This window comes from Artemia sp. Qi Xiang Cuo, chromosome 2, assembly GCF_049724085.1.
Source record: "Artemia sp. Qi Xiang Cuo chromosome 2, ASM4972408v1, whole genome shotgun sequence".
Classification (NCBI taxonomy): Eukaryota; Metazoa; Arthropoda; class Branchiopoda; order Anostraca; family Artemiidae; genus Artemia; species Artemia sp. Qi Xiang Cuo.
In genome coordinates this window covers 95,440,727-95,464,897 of record NC_142795.1, presented here as the reverse complement: position 1 = coordinate 95,464,897, position 24,171 = coordinate 95,440,727, and the positions used below count along the sequence as shown (strand labels likewise).

Below are 24,171 nucleotides of genomic sequence, written 5' to 3'. Positions count from 1 at the left end.
GCTATTACGAATAATACACTTGGTAACCATTTCTCATTGATAGACGCAAACACACTGATCCATAAGTGAAGAAATAAGTGGGAGGAGCTTTTTGTTCGCACCGAAAACGAAGACCAGAAATGATCTGCGATAAACTTACTGGATAATTCTATAAACTGTGGACAAGACAAAGAGAACTGACCGAATAGATGGAAAAATGTAATTTGGGCTATATATTTGCACAATAGGGGGCGCGGAGGGGGGGGGGCGGAGGTAAACTAATGTCCAAATATCCAGCCCAAATTTGTTTATAAAGTATTATATTTTTATTATGCTTAGGTAAATTTCATTAGGATTAACTTAACTTCACTTCTTGAGTGGCCGGCACTATAACAGACAAGTACTGTTTTCTTGCATATGTTAGGTCTTCCCTTGGATTATAACCCTTTCTAGTTATAACCCTTGGATTACTGATATACAAATGGATAATTATGTAGTCAAAAGTACCAATAATATTAGATATCTTGGTATTATTCAAGATGAATGCCTTGGTTTTAAAAATCATATATCTTTTATTAGTAGTAAGATTGCAAGAAACGTTGGAATGATGAAGAAGTTAAAGAATATATTATCGAATTATGTGATGAGATCATTTTATTTTCGCTTCAGTCCATCCGTAATTGGTATATTGTAGGAGTATATGGTCTAGTGCGTTTTCAGTTTATTTGAAGCAATTACGTGTGATGCAGAACATGACACTGCGAGTGTTGACTGGAAATAGGAATTGTACATCAGTAAGATCTCAATATGTACAGTTGAATATTATCCGTCTGTTAGGTCCAGGAGAATTTAATCATGCATTATTCATGTATAAGTATTATTCCAAATTAGTACCTAAGTATTTTCTAAATTTATTTATTGCTGGTGTAAGGACATGTAAGGACACGTCAAGTCATTAGAACTAGATTTTAATTTTGAATACGTCATATTAGGGCAAATTTTTGGAAAAATTTGCCCGAATTTGAAAAAGTCGACGAATGAATGTTATTTCCGTAGACATCTTAAAACAATTTGTCTCCGGTTGAATGATTTTTTAAATTGCACTGAAAATATAAGAACTAGCGGGGGAAATCTTAAACCATTTTAAAATTTAGAGGGGGCGGATTAGGTTCTCTTTCTTCCCTGCGTACACGCCTCATCCCAATTTCTGATTTTGATCGATGAAACAAAAATTTAAAGAATCTACTTACGGCTTCAGTATTATCTATGAAGGGGTCAGTTTCATCATACCCCGCTCCAATATCGACGAAGTCATGTTTTCGTCGGTTTTTTGACTTTGTTTCATTTCCCTAAAAAGATAAAAAAATTTGTAAAATTAAAACAATACCCAAAGAAACAATTAAACAAAAGTAAGCAAAATCAAAATAACAAAACTCACAAAAAATTTAACAAAACATAGGCTACTTAATTAGATAATAAGATTTATGATAATTTCTTACACCACATTGGCCTGCCATAATATAAGAAAAGGCAATTTACAGAACGTATAGGGTTGGGTATTTAAATCATGTTATTAGCGATTGCAAAAGCAAGCGCTACCGGTTAAATCAGAATATTTTCAGACTAGAGCGAGAAATGTTATGCATGCTTTCTTATGCAGATTTTCATCAAAGTAAGTCTATTGCTGAAAATTCTTTTCAGCATGATTTTACCATTTCTAGACAAAGACTTTCTGAGAAACTCCACCTTTTAAGATTGGAAAAATTAACTAATAATCCGCCTTTTGTCCCAAAAGCATCTCCTGGTGTTGCTGTGATAAATCTCAGCTCCAAACCCCTTACAACAGAGCAAAATCAGGTTCTGTCGAAAGGATTGAAACTTTCAATACCCCCCTCAAAAATACCTTATATTGAAATCATGGCGAACAAAGAAGGGGCATTTCATGACTCTCGTGCGGAGGTTGGAGAGATTGCTGAGGTCAGACCACATTTTGTTGAAACTTTATTGGATACGCCTTCTGTTCACGATCCAAAATTAAAATTTTTTAGTAAAAATGAACACTTAATCTTACAATTACTACATAAAGATCGTTCCAGGATTATTTCTAAATCTGATAAAGGCAATACTGTTGTTGTATTGGATTCAGATGACTAGGCTACGATAAAAAAAAAGTCAGAGAGATTTTAAATGATTCTAACACATATGAACAATTAGCTACCGATCGTACAGAAAAAATTGTCCAAGAAGTCAAAAAACATCCTTCTTATTTAAAAGGAAAAGGTGAGATCACGGATCAATTGCACAAAAGGTTTTACCCACGTGGCTGCACATCTCCTCGTTTTTATGGTCTTCCTAAGATTCATAAGCCCGGTAATCCACTTCGACCTATCGTGTCCTCATTTAATTTTCCTACAGCAAAAATAGGAAAATTCTTATCAATTGTATTTCGCCAACTAATTCAGGCTCAAAAATCAGGCCGCTGATTCAGGCCGCTGATTTCGTTTCCAAGGTAAAGCAAGTTTCGGTTAAACCAAATACAAGAACTGGCAGTTTTGATGCGGATTCAATGCATATCAATTGTGATTCCCAAAAGGCCGAACTCATTTTGGAGCATAAACTCAGTTCTAACCCATCTATATCATACAATTCTAAACTTTCAAATCAGACACTACTTTCACTTACAGCCCTTTGCAACAGAACTTGTTTTTATTTCCATTATAAAGGTATTTTTTATAAACAGAAATATGGGCTTCCAATGGGCACCCCCTTTCACTAATAGAGGCTGATATTTTCACGGAAGACATTGAAGAAAGGGCTATTTCACAAAGTCTTTGTAAACCTGAATTTTGGGTTCGTTTTGAATATGATATTTTTTATTCATGGGAGCAGGGTGGGGTCTTTCCTTCACTTGCTTAACTCTTTGGATCAAAAAATCAAATTTTCTCAGGAATCAGAGGTAGATACGCATCTTCCTTTCTTGGATGGTCTGGTACACCGAAATGATACATGTTTCGAGTTCGGGGTTTATAGAAAATCTACGCATAGTGACCGTTACTTAAATAATTCCTCTAATCATTCTCCTGCGGTTAAAAGAGGAATGTTGACATTTTTAGTCGATAGGGCATTGCAGGTTCGTTCACCACGTTTCCTGGATTCAAGGCTGGAACAACTATAGGAGATTTTATTTGGGAATGGTTATCCAATTAGTTTAATAAATTCTGTAATTGAAAAACATATTAAAAAGCTATCAGATGGTGACACAGCTAATACAAATCAAAGGGAAAATTCCGTTTACCTTGGTCTCCCGTACGTAAAAGGGTTTTCAGGACACATTTCCAAAGACCTAAAGAAAAATAATACTTACACTTTTTATAGACCCAGTAATACTATTAGTTCTCAAATTTATCAAGGTAAAGACCCTATCCCAAAAGGTGAAAACTCTGGTGTCTACAGAATGCCATGCTCATATGGTCTTTGGTACACCGGAAGAACTCACCAACGGCTTACGGATAGATTAAATCAACACTTTACCTCAATTGATAACACCCTTAAAAAGCGAAAAAAAACGGAAAATTTTTACTCCGCCCTTGCAGAACATGTCTTTAATTTTCCGGATCCAGAACATGCTATTTTCTTTAACAAAAGTAGTTTAACTTTTCACAACAAAGGTATTATTCAACACTACAGGGAAGTAGCTGAAATTTTTAAATACTTATGTTTAGGTTTAGCTTTGAACAGATTTTCCGGTGATTTAAGAATAAACGAGTCACATATCGTCTTTCTCAAAAGAAAATCCGATACTTAGCAATCCCTGAAATAAACCTTGAACAACTTTCCCAATCATGTAATCAAACACGTGAACAACCCCTTGGATTTCAAAGGATGTCTGCAGGAAATGCAATAATTAAAATAAGAAATCAGATGTCATAGTTCTCCAACTTATTTAATTGCTGGTTCGGTTTGTTTTTGAGTGAATGAATTGTTTTCTTTCAACTTCTCAGTTGTTCGCTGTTATCCGTCGTTGGTAGTTCATAAGTTTTTGTATTTTGTGCAAATCGCGGATATTGGCGAATGACTCGCTTTTATGGTTTTTAGGTATTTGGTTTTAATTCTTGCAATTTTTGGCTTTTATTGAATTTTATTCATCTTTTAAAAATTTTGTGTTTTTTTCATTGGTGTTTTGTTGCTTTATTTTCACACTGACTTTCCGCGTTTGTTTTTTGTTGTTGTTTTTTCTTCAGCACTTTTCTTAAATACATTATTTCGTTTCGCGCTGAAGAAGAGAGGCGGTTGTCCTCTCGAAATATTCGCTTTGTTTGTTTATTCAGTATTTTCGTTTGGCCTTAAAAACCCCATTTTTGATCGATTCCTTTTCTTATAATAAGATTTATGTCTTATTAGATAAACGTGGAAGCTCAGTCCTCCATAGCCCTCGCTTAGATACTATCTAAAGTTACTCAAGACAAACAGGATACAAGTTGGGAAAACTAAGCCACTTTTTGTTGAGTCGAATTTCGCTTCGAAGCCGGATTTTACTCCACTTTGATATTATCGCTTAGATATTAGACTCCCGAGAAATTGTTTTGGGCACTAGTTTGACGAACCATACATCAAACAGTAAACAATGCGAAAAGTATGGTTCTATCCCACTAGAGCTATAATGAGAGATAGGTTGAGCTAGCTAGGACACGTTTTGCGGGCGAAGGATGCCGGATTGCAAAGAATCGTCATTTTGGGCCATCCATGTAGAGCCAAACGAAAAGCAAGTCGTCTACAAATGGAATGGGAAAAGGTCGTAAAAAAGGATTTAAAAGAAATTGGAACTTCTTGGGAGGTTTAAAGACCAAAACTTTTGAATATATTGGGATAGAGATGGAGCGTGCATAGCTGCTGAGGCACCAGTCTTGACCTCAGGCGACCTGGTGCTGCAGCAAGTAGTGAGAAGTAGAAGAACTAGATAAGACAACTTCACTTAGAACTTATAAAGTTATCAACAAAATGAATTGCATCTAAAAAGGGGGGGGGTAGGCAACCTGCACTACAATGCTCGTTGTGAAAAAAAAATCCATTCGAATTTCAGGTTTAAAACCAGTGCTATGCCAGGAATCAAATTTTGTTTCGCGATATTTCGCGAAAATTCGGCCGCATATTTAATATATATATTTTTTTTCTTTGTCGCCAAACCTGTGGAGTCCCGCATCACCTGATTTCAGGTGGGGGTTTTGTCAATTTGAATGAACTCACTTGCCTTTTGTTTCTTCTTTTTTTCTCTCTAATTCTTTCTTTCTATTTTTGTGAGTATATGTTTTTGTAATTTCATGTGCTTAAATGATTAATAGTTTTTAATATTTGAAAGTCTTATTTCGTGATAGTAGAAAAGGGGGTGCCAGTCGTGACGGGAGTGACGTTACAGTCAGATAATTTATTCAGGGTTCTGTTTGTTGACGCTGTACGGAGTATACATCATTGCCAGATAAGAAAGGTTCTATTTGGTGCTTTGAAGGTACCTTTTTCATGGTCAACAAGGAACATTGGCACTACTGCTGGGAAAACGCAAATGTGTACTGAATGCTAACGGGAAAATGCTATTGATCCACGAAGGGAAGAGCATAGGACTAGATTTCTTGGAAATTGATTGCATAGTCTGACGAGGAATTCTGATGTAACATGAGGGGAATTAAGAAACTATATGGCTTCTCTGGTCTTTAGGTCTGAGAGATAAATATTAATATTCTATCGAAGCCATAATAGTGTAACTAGGAATACCTTAGATATATTTTCAGAAATTCAAACGAGATCAAGACAGATTGAATATATTTTACGCGGGAAAGGGTTTCCTGGGAATTTTAAATGTGACATCGCAAAAGGATGCCAAAACAAAAGGAACATCTTAAATTACTTTTAGGGGATTATTTGGGCGAAAACAAATTAACCAACATTTAGGGATTTTTTGGATGAAACAGTTTAAGACATTTTAGAGCATGATTTAGGGCGAAACTCTGTGGTCGTTATAATACACAAGTTCCATTTGAACAGTGTTGTAAGGTCCCCAACCCAAAACCCCAAGGAACCCCCCACAACTTTTTTGCCCCCCTCCCCCATTTTTTAAACTTTTTTTGCGCGCTTGAGACACAGGAGGCCCCCCAACTTTTTTGCCCTCCCATTTTTTTACACTTTTTTGCGTGCTCGAGACACAAAAGGGCCCCCCAAGGACCCTCCCCCCAAATGTTTTACCCCCCCCTTCATTTTTTCCACCTTTTTTTGCGCGCTTGAGACACAGAAGGGTCCACCAAGGACCTCCCCCCCAACGTTTGCCCCCTCCCCATTTTTTAATACTTTTTTGCACGCTTGAGACATAGAAGGCTCACCCCCCCCCCCCTTTTTGGCCCCCTTTTCATACTATTTTTTGCACGCTTGAGACACAGGAGGGCCCCCTCCATCCAACTTTATGGGCCCCCTCCATTTTTTTGAACTTTTTTTATTTTTTTTTGACATGGTATTTTTTTCAACTTATTTTTATTATTATTTTTTTACCATTATATATTTTTAAACTTTTTTTTCTACGTGTCTTCGAATGACATGAAACATACTTAAAAAATAAGAAATTCACATTTAATATTGGCACAATTTGTTAGAAGTAACAGTTTTTTTCTTAGCAGTAACAAATTTCTTCTAATAGCACCAAGTTTTCCATCAAAGATAACAAATTTATTCATTATGATCACTAGTTTTCTGTCAGAAGTAGCAAGATCACCTTAACACTAACACATTTTCTCTTGGAAGTATCAAGATTTTCACTTATTACTAACAAACTTTTATTTAAGACACTCAAATTTCTCTTCGAAGTATCAACATTTTCCCTTAATACTAACAAACTTAAACTTAAAACTATTAAATTTTTCTTAGAAGTATTATTTTTATCCGTTCATGATAAAAAGTTTTCTGTCAAAAGTAGCAAGTTTTCCTTAACACTAACACATTTTCTCATCAAAGTAACAATTTTTCCCTTAACACTAACAGAGTTTTAGCTACAACTATCAAATATCTCTTAGAAGTTAAAAGTTTTCGTCAGTGATAACAAATTTTTTGTTTCAACTAGCAAGTTTTCTGTCAAAGATAACAAATTTTTCTTAAAACTAACAATTTTTTCGTTTAGGTAGCAAGCTATCTTTCAGAAGTATTAAGTTTTCCTTTCACCCTAAAAAATTTTCTCTTCGTAACAACAACTTTTTCCTCGATACTTTCAAACTTTTACTTAATACTATCGAATATCTCTCAGAAGTAGCAATTTTTTCGTTAGGATAGCAAGTTTTCTGTCAGAAGTAGCAAGTTTTCCATTCACACTAACAAATTTTCTCTTCAAAGTAACAACTTTTTCCTCAATACTAACAAACTTTTACTTACTACGATCAAATTTCTCTTAGAAGTAACAATTTTTTCGTTTATCATAACAAGTTTTCTGTTAGAAGTAGCAAGTTTTCTGGCAAAGAGACCAAATTTTTCTTAGAAGTAATTTTTTTTTATTTATGATAACAAGTTTTCTGTTAGAAGTAGCAAGTTTTCCTTAACACTTAAAAATGTTCTCTTCGAAGTAGCAACTTTTACCCTAATACTAACAAACTTTTACTTAACACTATCAAATTTCTCTTAGAAGTAATAATTTTTCGTCAGTGATAACAAGTTTTCTGTATGAAGTAAAAAGTTTTATGTCAAAGATACCTAGTTTTTCTTAGAAGTAACAACTGTTTCGTCTATGATAATAAGTTCTCTGTCAAAGATACCATATTTTTCTTAGAAGTAACACTAACAAATTTTTTATTCAATGTAACTATTTTTTGACAGTTATAGCAAGTATTCTGTTAGAAGTATCAAGTTTTCGGTCAAAGAGACCAAATTTTTCTTAAAAATAACAATTTCTTCGTTTATGATAACAAGTTTTCTGTTAGAAGTAGTAATTTTTCCTTAGCAATAAAAATATTATCGTCGAAGTAGCAACTTTTATCTTATTATTAACAAACTTTTACTTAACGCTATCAAATTTCTCTAGAACTAACAAATTTTCGTCAGTGATAACAATTTTTCTGTAAGAAGTAGCAAGTTTGTTGCCAAAGATACCAGATTTTTCTTAGAAGTATAATTTGTTTCCGTTCATGATAAAAAGTTTTCAGTCAACAGTAGCAAGTTTTCCTTAACACTAACAAATTTTCTTCTCAAAGTAGCAACTTTTACCTTAATACTAACAGAGTTTTAGTTACAACTATCAAATTTCTCTTATAAGTAACAATTTTTCATCAGTGATAATAAGTTTTCTGTAAAAAATAGCAAGTTTTCTGCCAAAGAGACCAATTTTTTCTTAGAAGTAACAACTTTTTTATTTATGATAACAAGTTTTTCTGTTAGAATTAGGCATTTGTTTTTAACTCTAACAACTATTCTCTTCAAGGATTCGGTTTTTTCATCAGAAACATTGAACCGTTACTTAAAACTGTCTTGTTCCTCATAGAAGAAAAATTTTTTTCGCGGTTTAAAAAATTCATCATGTAGAAGGCATCATATTCAAGGTCCAGTATACAAAATCTCTATTATAAGCTACAATTTCATTATTTATGATAACATGTTTTCTGTTAAAAGTAGCTATATTTCCTTAGGACTAAACACTTTTCTCATCGAAGTAACAAATTTTACCTTAATACTAACAAACTTTTACTTAAAACTATCAAATTTCTCTTAGAAGTAACAATTTTTCGTCAGTGATAACAAATTTTCTGTCAAAGATACCAGATTTTTCTTAGAAGTAACAATTTTTTCGTTTATGATAACAAGTTTTCTCTCAGAAGTAGCAAGTTTTCCTTAACATTAACTAATTTTCTCATCAAAGTAACAATTATTTCCTTAATACTAACAGAGTTTTAGCTACAACTATAAAATTTCTCTTAGAAGTAACATTTTTTCGTCAGTTATAACAAATTTTCTGTCAGAAGTAGCAAGTTTTCCTTAACACTAACAAATTTTCTTGTCGAAGTAACAACTTTTTCCTCAATACTAACAAACTTCTACTTCAAACTATCAAATTTTTCCTCGAAGTATAATTTTTTTCCGTTCATGATAAAAAGTTTTCTGTCAAAAGTAGCAAGTTTTCCTTAACACTAACAAACTTTCTCATTAAAGTAACAATTTTTTCCTTAACACTAACAGAGTTTTAGTCACAACTATCAAATTTCTCTTAGAAGTAACAATTTCTCGTCAGTGATAACAAATTTTCTGTTAGAACTAACAAGTTTTCTGTTAGAAGTAGCAAGTTTTCCTTTCACACTAACAAACTTTCTCTTCGAAGTGACAACTTTTTCCTCAATACTAACAAACTTTTACTTAATACTTTCAAATTTCTCCTAGAAGTAACTATTTTTTCGTTAGTAATAACAAGTTTTCTGTCTAATATACCAAATGATTCTTAGAAGTAACAATTTTTTCGTTTATGCTAACAAGTATTCTGTAAGAAGTAGCAATTTTTCCTTAACACTAACAAATCTTCTCTTGGAAGTAACCCCTGTTTCCTTATTACTAAAAACCTTTTATTTAACACAAATCAAATTTCTCTTAGAATAATAGGTTTTTCGTAACTGTGAAAAATTTTTTCTAATACCCCAAGTTTTACGTCAAAGATAATAAATTTCTCTTAGAAGTAACAATTTTTTCGTCAGTGATAAAAAATTTTCTGTTAGAAGTAGCAAGTTTTATTTCAAAGATACCATATTCTTCTTAGAAGTAAAAACTTTTTCGTCTATGATAACAAGTTTTCTGTCGGAAATAGTAAGTTTTCCTGAATACTAACAAAGTTTCTGATCGAAGTAACAATTTTTCGTCAGTTATAACAAGTTTTCTGTTAGAAGTAGCAAGTTTTCTGTCAAAGATACCAATTTTTTCTTAAAAAATAACAATATCTTCGTTTATGATAAAAAGTTTTTTGTTAGAAGTAGCAATTTTTCCTTAACACTAAAAAATTTTCTCCTTGAAGTAACAACTTTTACCTTAATACTAACAAACTTTTACTTAACACTATCAAATTTCTCTTAAAAGTAACAATTTTTCGTCAGTGATTACAAGTTTTCTGTAAGAAGTAGAATGTTTTCTGTCAAAGATACCAAACGTTACATAGAAGTAACAATTTTTTCGTTTATGACAACAAATTTTCTGTCAGAAGTAGTAAATTTTCCTTAACACTAACAAATTTCCTCATCGGAGTAACAAATTTTTCCTTAATACTAACAAACTTTTACTTAACACACTCAAATTTCTCTTAGAAGTAAGATATTTTCTTAACAGTAACAAATTTTTTCTAATAACAACAACCTTTCCGTCCATGATAATAAATTCCACTTAAAAGTTACAATTTTTTCGCCAATAATAACAAGTTATCTATTAGAACTAACAAGTTTTTTGTCAATGATACCAAATTTTTCTTAGAAGTAAAAATTTTTCGTTATAACAAGTTTTCTGACAGAAGTAGCAAGATTTCCTTAACACTAACAAATTTTCTTTTCGAAGTATTAACATTTTCCCTTTAATACTAACAAACTTTTACTTAACACTATCAAATTTCTCTTAAAAGTAACAATTTTTCGTCAGTAATTACAAGTTTTCTGTAAGAAGTAGAATGTTTTCTGTCAATGATACCAAACGTTTCTTAGAAGTAACAATTTTTTCGTTTATGACAACAAATATTCTGTCAGAAGTAGCAAGTTTTCCTTAACACTAACAAATTTTCTCCATCGGAGTAACAAATTTTTCCTTAATACTAAAAAACTTTTACTTAACACACTCAAATTTCTCTTAGAAGTAATAGGTTTTTCTTAACTGTAACAAAAATTTTTCTGATACCCCTAAGTTTTACGTCAAAGATAATAAATTTCTCTTAGAAGTAACAATTTTTTCGTCAATGATAACAAATTTTCTGTTAGAAGTGGAAGGTTTTGTTTCAAAGATACCATATTTTTCTTAGAAGTAAAAACTTTTTCGTCTATGATAACAAGTTTTCTGTCGGAAGTAGCATGTTTTCCTAAACACTAACAAAGTTTCTGATCGAAGTAACAATTTTTCGTCAGTTATAACAAGTTTTCTGTTAGAAGTAGCAAGTTTCTGTCAAAAAGACCATTTTTTCTTAGAAATAACAATATCTTTGTTTATGGTGACAAGTCTTCTGTTAGAAATAGCAATTTTTCCTTAACACTAAACAATTTTCTCCGTGATGTAACAACTTTTACCTTAATACTAATAAACTTTTACTTAACACTATCAAATTTCTCTTAAAAGTAACAATTTTTCGTCAGTGATCACAAGTTTTCTGTAAGAAGTAGAATGTTGTCTGTCAAAGATACCAAACGTTACATAGAAGTAACAATTTTTTCGTTTATGACAACAAATTTTCTGTCAGAAGTAGTAAATTTTCCTTAACACTAACAAATTTCGTCATCGGAGTAACAAATTTTTCCTTAATACTAACAAACTTTTACTTAACACACTCAAATTTATCTTAGAAGTAATAAATATTTTCTTAACAGTAACAAATTTTTTCTAATAACAACAACCTTTCCGTCAATGATAATAAATTTCACTTAAAAGTTAAAATTTTCTCGTCAATAATAGCAAGTTATCTATGAAAAGTAACAAGTTTTCTGTCAAAGATACCAAATTTATCTTAGACGTAACAATTTTTCGTTATTATAATAAGTTTTCGGCCAGAAGCAGAAAGTTTCCCTTACCCATAAAAAATTTCCTCTGAACAGAAATATCTTTTTCCCTTTAATATTATCAATCTTTTACTCAACACGCTCAAATTTATCTTCAAAATAATAGATATTTTCTTAACAGTAACGTATTTTTTAAAAGCACCAACCTTTCCGTCAATGATAATAAATTTCTCTTAAAAGAAATAATTTTTCGTCAATGATAACTAGTTATCATTTAGAAGTAAAAAGTTTTCTGTCAAAGATACAAAATTTTTCTTAGAAGTAACAATTTTTTAATTTATGATAACAAGTTTTCTGTCAAAAGTATCAATTTTTCCTTCACTATAACAAATTTTCTCTTCGAAGTAACAACTTTTCCCTCAATACTAACAAACTTCTACTTAAAACTATCAAATATCTCTTAGAAATAAAAAATTTTTCGTGTCAAAGATACCAATTTTTCCTTAGAAATAACAATTTCTTCGTTTATGATAACAAGTTTTTTGTTAGAAGTAGCAATTTTTCCTTACCACTAACAAGATTTCTAATTGAAGTAGCAACTTTTGCCTTAATACTAACAAACTTTTACTTAAAACTATCAAATTTCTCTTGGAAGTAACCATTTTTGGTTAGTGATAACAAATTTTCTGCCAAAGATACCATATTTTTCTTAGAAGTAACAATTTTTTCGTTTATGATAACAAGTTTTCTGTCAGAAGTAGCAAGTTTTCCTTAACACTAACAAATTTTCTCATCAAAGTAACAATTATTTCCCTAACACTAACAGAGTTTTAGCTACAACTATAAAATTTCTCTTAGAAGTAACATTTTTTCGTCAGTTATAAAAATTTTTCTGTCAGAAGTAGCAAGTTTTCCTTAACACTAACAAATTTTCTTTTCGAAGTAACAACTTTTTCCAAAATACTAACAAACTTCTACTTCAAACTATCAAATTTTTCCTCGAAGTATAATTTTTTTCCGTTCATGATAAAAAGTTTTCTGTCAAAAGTAGCAAGTTTTCCTTAACACTAACAAACTTTCTCATTAAAGTAACATTTTTTTCCTTAACACTAACAGAGTTTTAGTCATACCTATCAAATTCTCTAAGAAGTAACAATTTCTCGTCAGTGATAACAAATTTTCTGTTAGAACTAACAAGTTTTCTGTCAAAGAAACCAAATTTTTCCTAGAAGTAACAAGTTTGTTAGTATTAAGGAAAAATTTGTTACTCCGATGAGGAAATTTGTTAGTGTTAAGGAAAACTTGCTACTTCTGACAGAAAATTTGTTGTCATAAACGAAAAAATTGTTACTTCTATGTAACGTTTGGTATCTTTGACAGAAAACATTCTACTTCTTACAGAAAACTTGTAATCACTGACGAAAAATTGTTACTTTTAAGAGAAATTTGATAGTGTTAAGTAAAAGTTTGTTAGTATTAAGGTAAAAGTTGTTACTTCACGGAGAAAATTTTTAGTGTTAAGGAAAAATTGCTACTTCTAAGAAAAAACTTTTTATCATAAACGAAGATATTGTTATTTCTAAGAAAAAATTGGTCTCTTTGACATAAAACTTACTACTTCTAGCAGAAAACTTGTTATAACTGACGAAAAATTGTTACTTCTATCAGAAACTTTGTTAGTGTTGAGGAAAACTTACTACTTCCGACAGATAACTTGTTATCATAGACGAAAAAGTTTTTACTTCTAAGAAGAATATGGTATCTTTGAAATAAAACTTGCTACTTCTAACAGAAAATTTGTTAAAAAAAACCAACAAAGAGAAAAATCTCTAAAAAAAACAAACAAACGAGACTGTGGCCAGTGGAGAGAAAAAAAAAAAAACAGAAAAAAAAAAACGCGGATATTTAGCCTGTATAAAAACAAGGCTTCTTAAGCACTAAAGAAAAAGAAAAAACAAGATAAAACTAAAAACCAATAAAACCACCACCAAAAAAAAAAAAAAAAAAATTTACAATCGGCGCAAAATAAACTTCGGCTTAAGATATTTCATTCAGAAAATTTGTTATCACTGACGAAAAAATTGTTACTTCTAAGAGAAATTTATTATCTTTGACGTAAAACTTGGGGGTATCAGAAAAATTTTGTTACAGTTAAGAAAAACCTATTACTTCTAAGAGAAATTTGATAGTGTTAAGTAAAATCCTATTAGTATTAAGGAAAAAGGGGTTACTTCGAAGAGAAAATTTGTTAGTGTGAAGGAAAAATTGCTACTTCTTACAGAAAACTTGCTATCATAAACGAAAAAATTGTTACTTCTAAGAAAAATTTGGTATCTTTGACAGAAAACTTGTTATCACTGACAAAAAATTGTTACTGCTAAAAGAAATTTGATAGTATTAACTAAAAGTTTGTTAGTATTGAGAAAAAAGGTGTTGTTACGAAGAGAAAATTTGTTAGTGTGAAAAGAAAACTTGCTACTTCTGACCGAAAACTTGCTATCTTGAACGAAAGAGTTTTTAATTATAAGAAAAATTTGGTATCTTTGACAGAAAACTTGTTAGTTCTAACAGAAAATTTGTTATCACTGACGAGAAATTGTTACTTCTAAGAGAAGAGTGATAGTTGTGACTAAAACTCTTTTAGTGTTAAGGAAAAAATTGTTACTTTAATGAGAAAGTTTGTTAGTGTTAAGGAAAACTTGCTACTTTTGACAGAAAACTTTTTATCATGAACGGAAAAAAATTATACTTCGAGGAAAAATTTGATAGTTTGAAGTAGAAGTTTGTTAGTATTGAGGAAAAAGTTGTTACTTCGATAAGAAAATTTGCTGGTGTTTAAAATTTGCTGTCAAAAACGAAAAAATTGTTACTTCTATGAAAAGTTTGGTATCTTTGACAGAAAACATTCTACTTCATACAGAAAACTTGTAATCACTGACGAAAAATTGTTACTTTTAAGAGAAATTTGATAGTGTTAAGTAAAAGTTTGTTAGTATTAAGGTAAAAGTTGCTACTTCAAGGAGAAATTTTTTAGTGTTAAGGAAAAATTGCTACTTCTAAGAAAAAACTTTAATCATAAACGAAGATATTGTTATTTCTAAGAAAAAATTGGTCTCTTTGACAGAAAACTTGCTACTTCTAACAGAAAACTTGTTATAACTGACGAAAAATTGTTACTTCGATGAGAAACTTTGTTAGTGTTCAGGATAACTTGCTATTTCCGACAGAAAACTTGTTATCATAGAGGAAAAAGTTTTTACTTCTAAGGAAAATCTGGTACCTTTGAAAGAAAACTTGCTACTTCTAACAGAAAATTTGTTATCACTGACGAAAAAATTGTTAATTCTAAGAGAAATTTATTATCTTTGACGTAAAACTTAGGGGTATTAGAAAAATTTTGTTACAGTTAAGAAAAACCTATTACTTCTAAGAGAAATTTGATAGTGTTAAGTAAAATCCTATTAGTATTAAGGAAAAAGTGGTTACTTCCAAGAGAAAATTTGTTAGTGTGAAGGAAAACTTGCTACTTCTGACAGAAAACTTGCTATCATAAACGAAAAAATTTTTACTTCTAGGAGAAATTTGATAGTATTAAGTAAAAGTTTGTTAGTATTGAGGAAAAATTTGTCACTTCGCAGAGAAAATTTGTTAGTGTGAAAAGAAAACTTGCTTCTTCTGACAGAAAACTTCCTATCTTAAACGAAAAAATTGTTACTTCTAAGACAAATTTGGTTTCTTTGACAGAAAACTTGTTAGTTCTAACAGAAAATTTGTTATCACTGACGAGAAATTGTTACTTCTAAGAGAAATTTGATAGTTGTGACTAAAACTCTGTTAGTGTTAAGGAAAAAATTGTTACTTTAATGAGAAAGTTTGTTAGCGTTAAGGAAAACTTGCTACTTTTGACAGAAAACTTTTTATCATGAACGGAAAAAAATTATACTTCGAGAAAAAAGTTGTTACTTCGAAAAGAAAATTTGTTAGTGTTAAGGAAAACTTGCTACTTCTGACAGAAAATTTGTTATAACTGACGAAAAAATGTTACTTCTAAGAGAAATTTTATAGTTGTAGCTAAAACTCTACTAGTGTTAATGAAATAATTGTTACTTTGATGAGGAACTTTGTTAGTGTTAAGTAAAACTTGCTACTTCGGATAAAATAATTGTTATCATAAAGGAAAAAATTGTTACTTCTAACAAAAATTTTGTATCTTTGACAGAAAACTTGTTGTCGCTGATGAAAAAATAGTTGCTGCTAAGACAAATTAGATAGTATTAAGTAGAAGTATGTTGTTATTGAGGAAAAAGTTGTCACTTCGAAGAGAAAATTTGTTAGTGTGAAAAGAAAACTTGCTTCTTCTGACAGAAAACTTACTATCTTTCACTCTTTCACTCTCTAAGCCAATTTGTCTGGGCGAGTGTTTGCTGTGTCTCTCACTCTCTCTGCCTGTGTGTCTGGGCGGGTGTTTCCTTGTTCAAGTGCCTGTCTTAGTCGGTTTTTATGTGAGAATCTATGTATTGGTACATGTTTTTTGTCTCTCTCACTCTCTATGCATGTGAGTATGGGCGAGTGTTTGCTGTCTCTCTCACTCTCTCTGCCTGTGTGTCTGGGCGGGTGTTTCCTTGTTCAAGTGCCTTTCTGAGTCGGTTTTTATGTGTGAATCTAGGTATTGGTACATGTTTTTTGTCTCTCTCACTCTCTATGCATGTGTATCTGGGTGGGTGTTTGCCTATCCAAGTGCATGTCTTTGTCGGTTTGAATGTTTGAATCTATGTATTTGTATGTATTTTTGTCTCTCTCGTTCTCTTTGCCTGTGTGTCTGGGCGGGTGTTTGCTGTCTCTCTCACTCTTTTTGCCTGTGTGTCTGGGCATGTTTTTGCTTGTCCCAGTGCCTGTCTCTCTCGGTTTGTATGAGGGAATCTATGAATTGTATGTGTTTTTGTCTGTCTCACTCTATTCATGTGTGTCTGGGTGGGTGTTTGCATGTCCCAGTGCCTGTCTTTGTCGGTTTGCATGTCTGAATTTATCTATTTCTATGCGATTTTCTCTCTCTAACTCTCTATGCATGTGAGTTTTGGCAGGTGTTTGCTTGTCCCCGTGCCGGTCTTTGAGAGTAACCTAGCCTAAACCTAACGTAACCTAGCCAAAATTAACCTTAAAAATGAATAAAACCAATGACTTTATTAGAAAAGGATGCAAAACAATTAAACTTGAAACTGAAAAATTGCTACTTCTATCAGAAAAATTACTGTCACAGTCACAAAGATGTTACTTCCAAAACAAAATTTGGTATCTTTGGTTGAAAGCCTACTACTTTGCGCAGAAAACTTGTTATCACTGACGAAAATTTTATTTCTAAGAGAAATTTGAGTGTGTTAAGTGAAAGTGTTAGTTTTAAGGTAAAACGTTGTTACTTTGATGAGAAAATTTGTTAGTGTTAAGGAAAACTTCTACTTCTGCCAGAAAACTTGTTATTATAACGAAAAAACTGTTACTTCTAAGAAAAAAATTTTGGTATCTTTGACAGAAAACTTGCTACTTCAAGCATAAAACGTGTTATCACTGTCGAAAAGTGTTATTTATATGAGAAATTTGAGTGTGTTAAGTAAAAGTATGTTAGTATTAAGGAAAAAAGTTGATGTATCGAAGAGAAAATCTGTTTGTGTTAAGTAAAAGTTTGGTAGTATTAATGGAAAATATTGATGTTTCGAAAAGAAAGTTTGTTAGTGTTAAGGATATATAAGCTACTTCTGTCCGAAAACTTGTTATCATAACGAAAAAATTGTTACTTCTAAGAAAAATTGTGTATCTTTGACAGAAAACTTTTTACTTCTAACTGAAAACTAGTTATCATTGACGAAAAATTGTTTCTTTTAAGAGAAATTTATTATCATTGATGGAAAGGTTGGTGCTCTTTGAAAAGTATGTTACTGTTAAGAAAATACCTATTACTTCTAAGAGAAATTTGAGTGTGTTAAGTAAAATTTGGTTAGTATTAAAGGGAAAATGTTAATACTTCGAAAAGAAAATTTGTTAGTGTTATGGAAGTCTTGCTACTACTGTCAGAAAACTTGTTATAACGAAAAATTGTTACTTTTATGAAAAATTTGGTATCATTGACAGAAAACTTTTTAGTTTTAATAGATAACTTGTTATTATTGGCGAAAAATTTTTAAATTTTAAGTGAAATTTATTATCATTGACGGAAAGGTTGGTGTTATTAGAAAAAATTTGTTACTGTTTAGAAAATATCTATTACTTCTAAGAGAAATTTGAGTGTGTTAAGTAAAAGTTTGTTAGTATTAAGGAAAAATTTGTTACTCCGATGAGGAAATTTGTTAGTGTTAAGGAAAACTTGCTACTTCTGACAGAAAATTTGTTGTCATAAACTAAAAAATTGTTACTTCTATGAAAAGTTTGGTATCTTTGACAGAAAACATTCTACTTCATACAGAAAACTTGTAATCACTGACGAAAAATTGTTACTTTTAAGAGAAATTTGATAGTGTTAAGTAAAAGTTTGTTAGTATTAAGGTAAAAGTTGTTACTTCAAGGAGAAAACTTTTTAGCGTTAAGGAAAAATTGCTACTTCTAACAAAAAACTTTATAATAAATGAATATATTGTTATTTCTAATAAACACTGGTCTCTTTGGCAGAAAACTAGCTACTTCTAACAGAAAACTTGTTATAACTGACGAAAAATTGTTACTTCGATGAGAAACTTTTACCTTAATACTAACAAACTTTTACTTAACACTATCAAATTTCTCTTAAAAGTAACAATTTTTCGTCAGTGATTACAAGTTTTCTGTATGAAGTAGAATGTTTTCTGTCAAAGATACCAAACTTTTCATAGAAGTAACAATTTTTTCGTTTATGACAATAAATTTTAAACACTAACAAATTTTCTTTTCGAAGTAACAACTTTTTCCTCAATACTAACAAACTTCTACTTCAAACTATCAAATTTTTCCTCGAAGTATAATTTTTTCTTAGAAAATTTAGGAAAAATTTGTCACTTCGTAGAGAAAATTTGTTAGTGTGAAAAGAAAACTTGCTTCTTCTGACAGAAAACTTGCTATCTTAAACGAAAAAATTGTTACTTCTAAGAAAAATTTGGTTTCTTTGACAGAAAACTTGTTAGTTCTAACAGAAAATTTGTTATCACTGACGAGAAATTGTTACTTCTAAGAGAAATTTGATAGTTGCGAGTAAAACTCTGTTAGTGTTAAGGAAAAAATTGTTACTTTAATGAGAAAGTTTGTTAGTGTTAAGGAAAACTTGCTACTTTTGACAGAAAACTTTTTATCATGACGGAAAAAAATTATACTTCGAGGAAAAATTTGATAGTTTGAAGTAGAAGTTTGTTAGTATTGAGGAAAAAGTTGTTACTTCGAAAAGAAAATTTGTTAGTGCTAAGGAAAACTTGCTACTTCTGACAGAAAATTTGTTATAACTGACGAAAAAATTTTACTTCTAAGAGAAATTTTATAGTTGTAGCTAAAACTCTGTTAGTGTTAAGTAAATAATTGTTACTTTGATGAGAAAATTTGTTAGTGTTAAGGAAAACTTGCTACTTCTGACGGTGGTAAAGCTTTCTAATTTAGTTAATTATTAATTTATTAAAACTGAATATGATGCAAATATGACGTTCCTATATGCCACTTTTTGATTAGGATAAGAGATGTATCCTGATAAGTTCGGTTTAATGGGAACAAAAGAAATTAACACGTCCTCGTGATTACATGGAACGGTTGGGTTGAGGAAAATGTATTTAAACTGCATTTTATCGGAAGGGAAAATCAGTTACTAACTTTAAGCCGGAATGACCTCTCGTCCGTTGTTTTTAGAATACCTTGGAACTTTGTCTTATCATTGTAAGTGTCTAAGTATCTATTTATATATTATTGTTGTTTTTGAGACTTGTGGTCTAGTGGGGACAGCCAGTCCCAGTAGACAGAATATATCCGATTATATTATATGTTAAATGAATAAAAGTATTGTATTTTAGACAACCTCTCTACGATCTACTTTTAGCCTCTCGAACATACCCAGTTGGTACGCCTCATTAGTTCGGTCATAGCCTAAGGCACGCTACCAAAGTTAAATTACCTTAGGGCCAGAGTTTATCTCCCCTATAAAGGGAGAATAAAGGCATCTACGACTACAACCCCCAAATACTATAAAAATACACTTCACAACATGACAGAAAACTTATCATAAACGAAAAAATTTTTACTTCTAAGAAAAATATGGTATCTTTGGCAGAAAACTTGTTATCACTGACGAAAAATTGTTACTTCCAAGAGAAATTTGATAGTGTTAAGTAAAAGTTTGTTAGTATTAATCAATCCTTAATTAGTATTACCTTAATTAGTATTAAGGTAAAAGTTGTTACTTCGAGGAGAAAATTTTTTAGTGTTAAGGAAAAATAGCTACTTCTAACAGAAAACTTGTTATCATAAACGAAGAAATTGTTATTTCTAAGAAAAAATTGGTATATTTGACACGAAAAAATTGTTACTTCTAAGAGATATTTGATAGTTTTAAGTAGAAGTTTGTTAGTATTGAGGGAAAAGTTGTTACTTCGAAGAGAAAATTTGTTATAGTGAAGGAAAACTTGATACTTTTGACAGAAAACTTGTTATCATAAATTAAAAAATTGTTACTTCTAAGAAAAATTTTGTATCTTTGACAGAAAACTTTTTACTTCTAACTGAAAACTAGTTATCATTGACGAAAAATTGTTTCTTTTAAGAGAAATTTATTATCATTGACGGAAAGGTTGGTGCTTTTGTTATTTCTAAGAAAAAATTATACTTCGAGGAAAAATTTGATAGTTTGAAGTAGAAGTTTGTTAGTATTGAGGAAAAAGTTGTTACTTCGAAAAGAAAATTTGTTAGTGTTTAAAATTTATTGTCATAAACGAAAAAATTGTTACTTCTATGAAAAGTTTGGTATCTTTGACAGAAAACATTCTACTTCATACAGAAAACTTGTAATCACTGACGAAAAATTGTTACTTTTAAGAGAAATTTGATAGTGTTAAGTAAAAGTTTGTTAGTATTAAGGTAAAAGTTTCTCATCGAAGTAACAATTTTTCGTCAGTTATAACAAGTTTTCTGTTAGAAGTAGCTAGTTTTCTGCCAAAGAGACCAATTTTTTCTTATAAGTAACAATATATTAGTTTATGATAAAGTTTTTTCTTAGAAGTAGCAATTTTTCCTTAACACTAAAAAATTTTCTCCTTGAAGTAGCAACTTTTACCTTAATACTAACAAACTTTTACTTAACACTATCAAATTTCTCTTAAAAGTAACAATTTTTCGTCAGTAATTACAAGTTTTCTGTAAGAAGTAGAATGTTTTCTGTCAAAGATACAAAACGTTACATAGAAGTAACAATTTTTTCGTTTATGACAACAAATTTTCTGTCAGAAGTAGCAAGTTTTCCTTAACACTAACAAATTTCCTCATCGGAGTAACAAATTTTTCCTTAATACTAACAAACTTTTACTTAACACACTCAAATTTCTCTTAGAAGTAATAGGTATTTTCTAAACAGTAACAAATTTTTTCTAATAACACCAACCTTTCCGTCCATGATAATAAATTTCACTTAAAAGTTACAATTTTTTCGCCAATAATAACAAGTTATCTATTAGAACTAACAAGTTTTCTGTCAATGATACCAAATTTATCTTAGAAGTAACAATTTTTCGTTATGATAATAAGTTTTCTGACAGAAGTAGCAAGATTTCCTTAACACTAACAAATTTTCTTTTCGAAGTATTAACATTTTCCCTTTAATACTAACCAAATTTTACTTAACACACTCAAATTTCTCTTAGAAGTAATAGGTATTTTCTTAACAGTAAAAAGTATTTTTCAAAGAGCATCTACCTTTCCATCAATGATAATAAATTTCTCTTAAAAGAAACAATTTTTCGTCAATGATAACTAGTTATCAGTTAGAAGTAAAAAGTTTTCTGTCAAAGATACACAATTTTTCTTAGAAGTAACAATTTTTTCGTTATGATAACAAGTTTTCGGACAGAAGTAGCTTATATATCCTTAACACTAACAAACTTTCTTTTCGGAACATCAATATTTTCCATTAATACTACCAAACTTTTACTTAACACAAACAAATTTTCTCTTCGATACATTAACGTTTTTCCTTAATACTACCATTCTTTTACTTAACAAACTAAAATTTCTCTTAGAAATAACACTTCGTCAGTGATAACACGTTTTCTGCTTGAACTAGCAAGTTTTCTGTCAAGGATACCAAATTTTTTCTTAGAAGTAACAATTTTTTCGTTATAATAACAAGTTTTCTGGCAGAAGTAGAAGTTTTCCTTAACACTAACAAATTTTCTCATCAAAGTAACAACGTTTTACCTTAAAACTAACACACTTTTACTTAAAACACTCAAATTTCTCTTAGAAATAATATTTTCGTCAGTGATAACACTTTTTCTGTTTAAACTAGCAAGTTTTCTACCAAAGATACCAATTTTTTCTTAGAAGTAACAATTTTGTGATTGTGATAATAAATTTTCTGACAGGAGTAGCAAGTTTTCATTTTTAAGGTTAATTTTTTTGCATATTTTCTAATAAAGTCATCGGTTTTATTCATTTTTAAGGTTAATTTAGGCTAGGTTACGTTAGGTTTAGGCTAGGTTACTCTCAAAGACAGGCACGGGGACAAGCAAACACCTGCCAAAACTCACATGCATAGAGAGTTAGAGAGAGAAAATCGCATAGAAATACATAAATTCAGACATTCAAACCGACAAAGACAGGCACTGGGACATGCAAACACCCACCCAGACACACATGAATAGAGTGAGACAGACAAAAACACATACAATTCATAGATTCCCTCATACAAACCGAGAGAGACAGGCACTGGGACAAGCAAAAACATGCCCAGACACACAGGCAAAAAGAGTGAGAGAGACAGCAAACACCCGCCCAGACACTCAGGCAAAGAGAACGAGAAAGACAAAAATACATACAAATACATAGATTCAAACATTCAAACCGACAAAGACATGCACTGGGATAGGCAAACACCCACCCAGATACACATGCATAGAGAGTGAGAGAGACAAAAAACATGTACCAATACCTAGATTCACACATAAAAACCGACTAAGAAAGGCACTTGAACAAGGAAACACCCGCCCAGACACACAGGCAGAGAGAGTGAGAGACACAGCAAACACTCGCCCATACACACATGCATAGAGAGTGAGAGAGACAAAAAACATGTACCAATACATAGATTCGCACATAAAAACTGACTAAGACAGGCACTTGAACAAGGAAACACCCGCCCAGACACACAGGCAGAGAGAGTGAGAGACACAGCAAACACTCGCCCAGACAAATTGGCTTAGAGAGTGAAAGAGTGAAAGATAGTAAGTTTTCTGTCAGAAGAAGCAAGTTTTCTTTTCACACTAACAAATTTTCTCTTCGAAGTGACAACTTTTTCCTCAATAACAACAAACTTTTACTTAATACTATCTAATTTCTCTTTGCAGCAACTATTTTTTCATCAGTGACAACAAGTTTTCTGTCAAAGATACCAAATTTTTCTTAGAAGTAACAATTTTTTACTTTATGAGAACAAGTTTTCTATCCGAAGTAGCAAGTTTTCCTTCACACTAACAAATTTCCTCATCAAAGTAACAATTATTTCATTAACACTAGTAGAGTTTTAGCTACAACTATAAAATTTCTCTTAGAAGTAACATTTTTTCGTCAGTTATAACAAATTTTCTGTCAGAAGTAGCAAGTTTTCCTTAACACTAACAAATTTTCTTTTCGAAGTAACAACTTTTTTCTCGAAGTATAATTTTTTTCCGTTCATGATAAAAAGTTTTCTGTCAAAAGTAGCAAGTTTTCCTTAACGCTAACAAACTTTCTCATTAAAGTAACAATTTTTTCCTTAACACTAACAGAGTTTTAGTCACAACTATCAAATTTCTCTTAGAAGTAACAATTTCTCGTCAGTGATAACAAATTTTCTGTTAGAACTAACAAGTTTTCTGTCAAAGAAACCAAATTTGTCTTAGAAGTAACAATTTTTTCGTTTAAGATAGGAAGTTTTCTGTCAGAAGAAGCAAGTTTTCTTTTCACACTAACAAATTTTCTCTGCGAAGTGACAAATTTTTCCTCAATACTAACAAACTTTTACTTAATACTATCAAATTTCTCCTAGAAGTAAAAATTTTTTCGTTTATGATAGCAAGTTTTCTGTCAGAAGTAGCAAGTTTTCCTTCACACTAACAAATTTTCTCTTGGAAGTAACCACTTTTTCCTTAATACTAATAGGATTTTACTTAACACTATCAAATTTCTCGTAGAAATAATAGGTTTTTCTTAAATGTAACACAATTTTTCTAATACCCCTAAGTTTTACGTCAAAGATAATAAATTTCTCTTAGAAGTAAAAATTTTTTCGTCAGTGATAAAAAATTTTCTGTTAGAAGTA

The 24,171-nt window shown here is 30.9% G+C and overlaps 1 protein-coding gene across 1 annotated transcript in view; it reads right to left on the bottom strand.

Moving 5' to 3' along the window:
• yem (yemanuclein) overlaps nt 1-24,171 on the bottom strand; it is a 102,766-nt gene that overhangs the window by 42,295 nt on the left and 36,300 nt on the right. Inside the window, exon 3 of the mRNA XM_089104629.1 lies at nt 1,230-1,328. Coding sequence (XP_088960755.1) covers nt 1,230-1,328 — 99 coding nt within the window. The remainder of the gene's footprint in view (nt 1-1,229; nt 1,329-24,171) is intronic.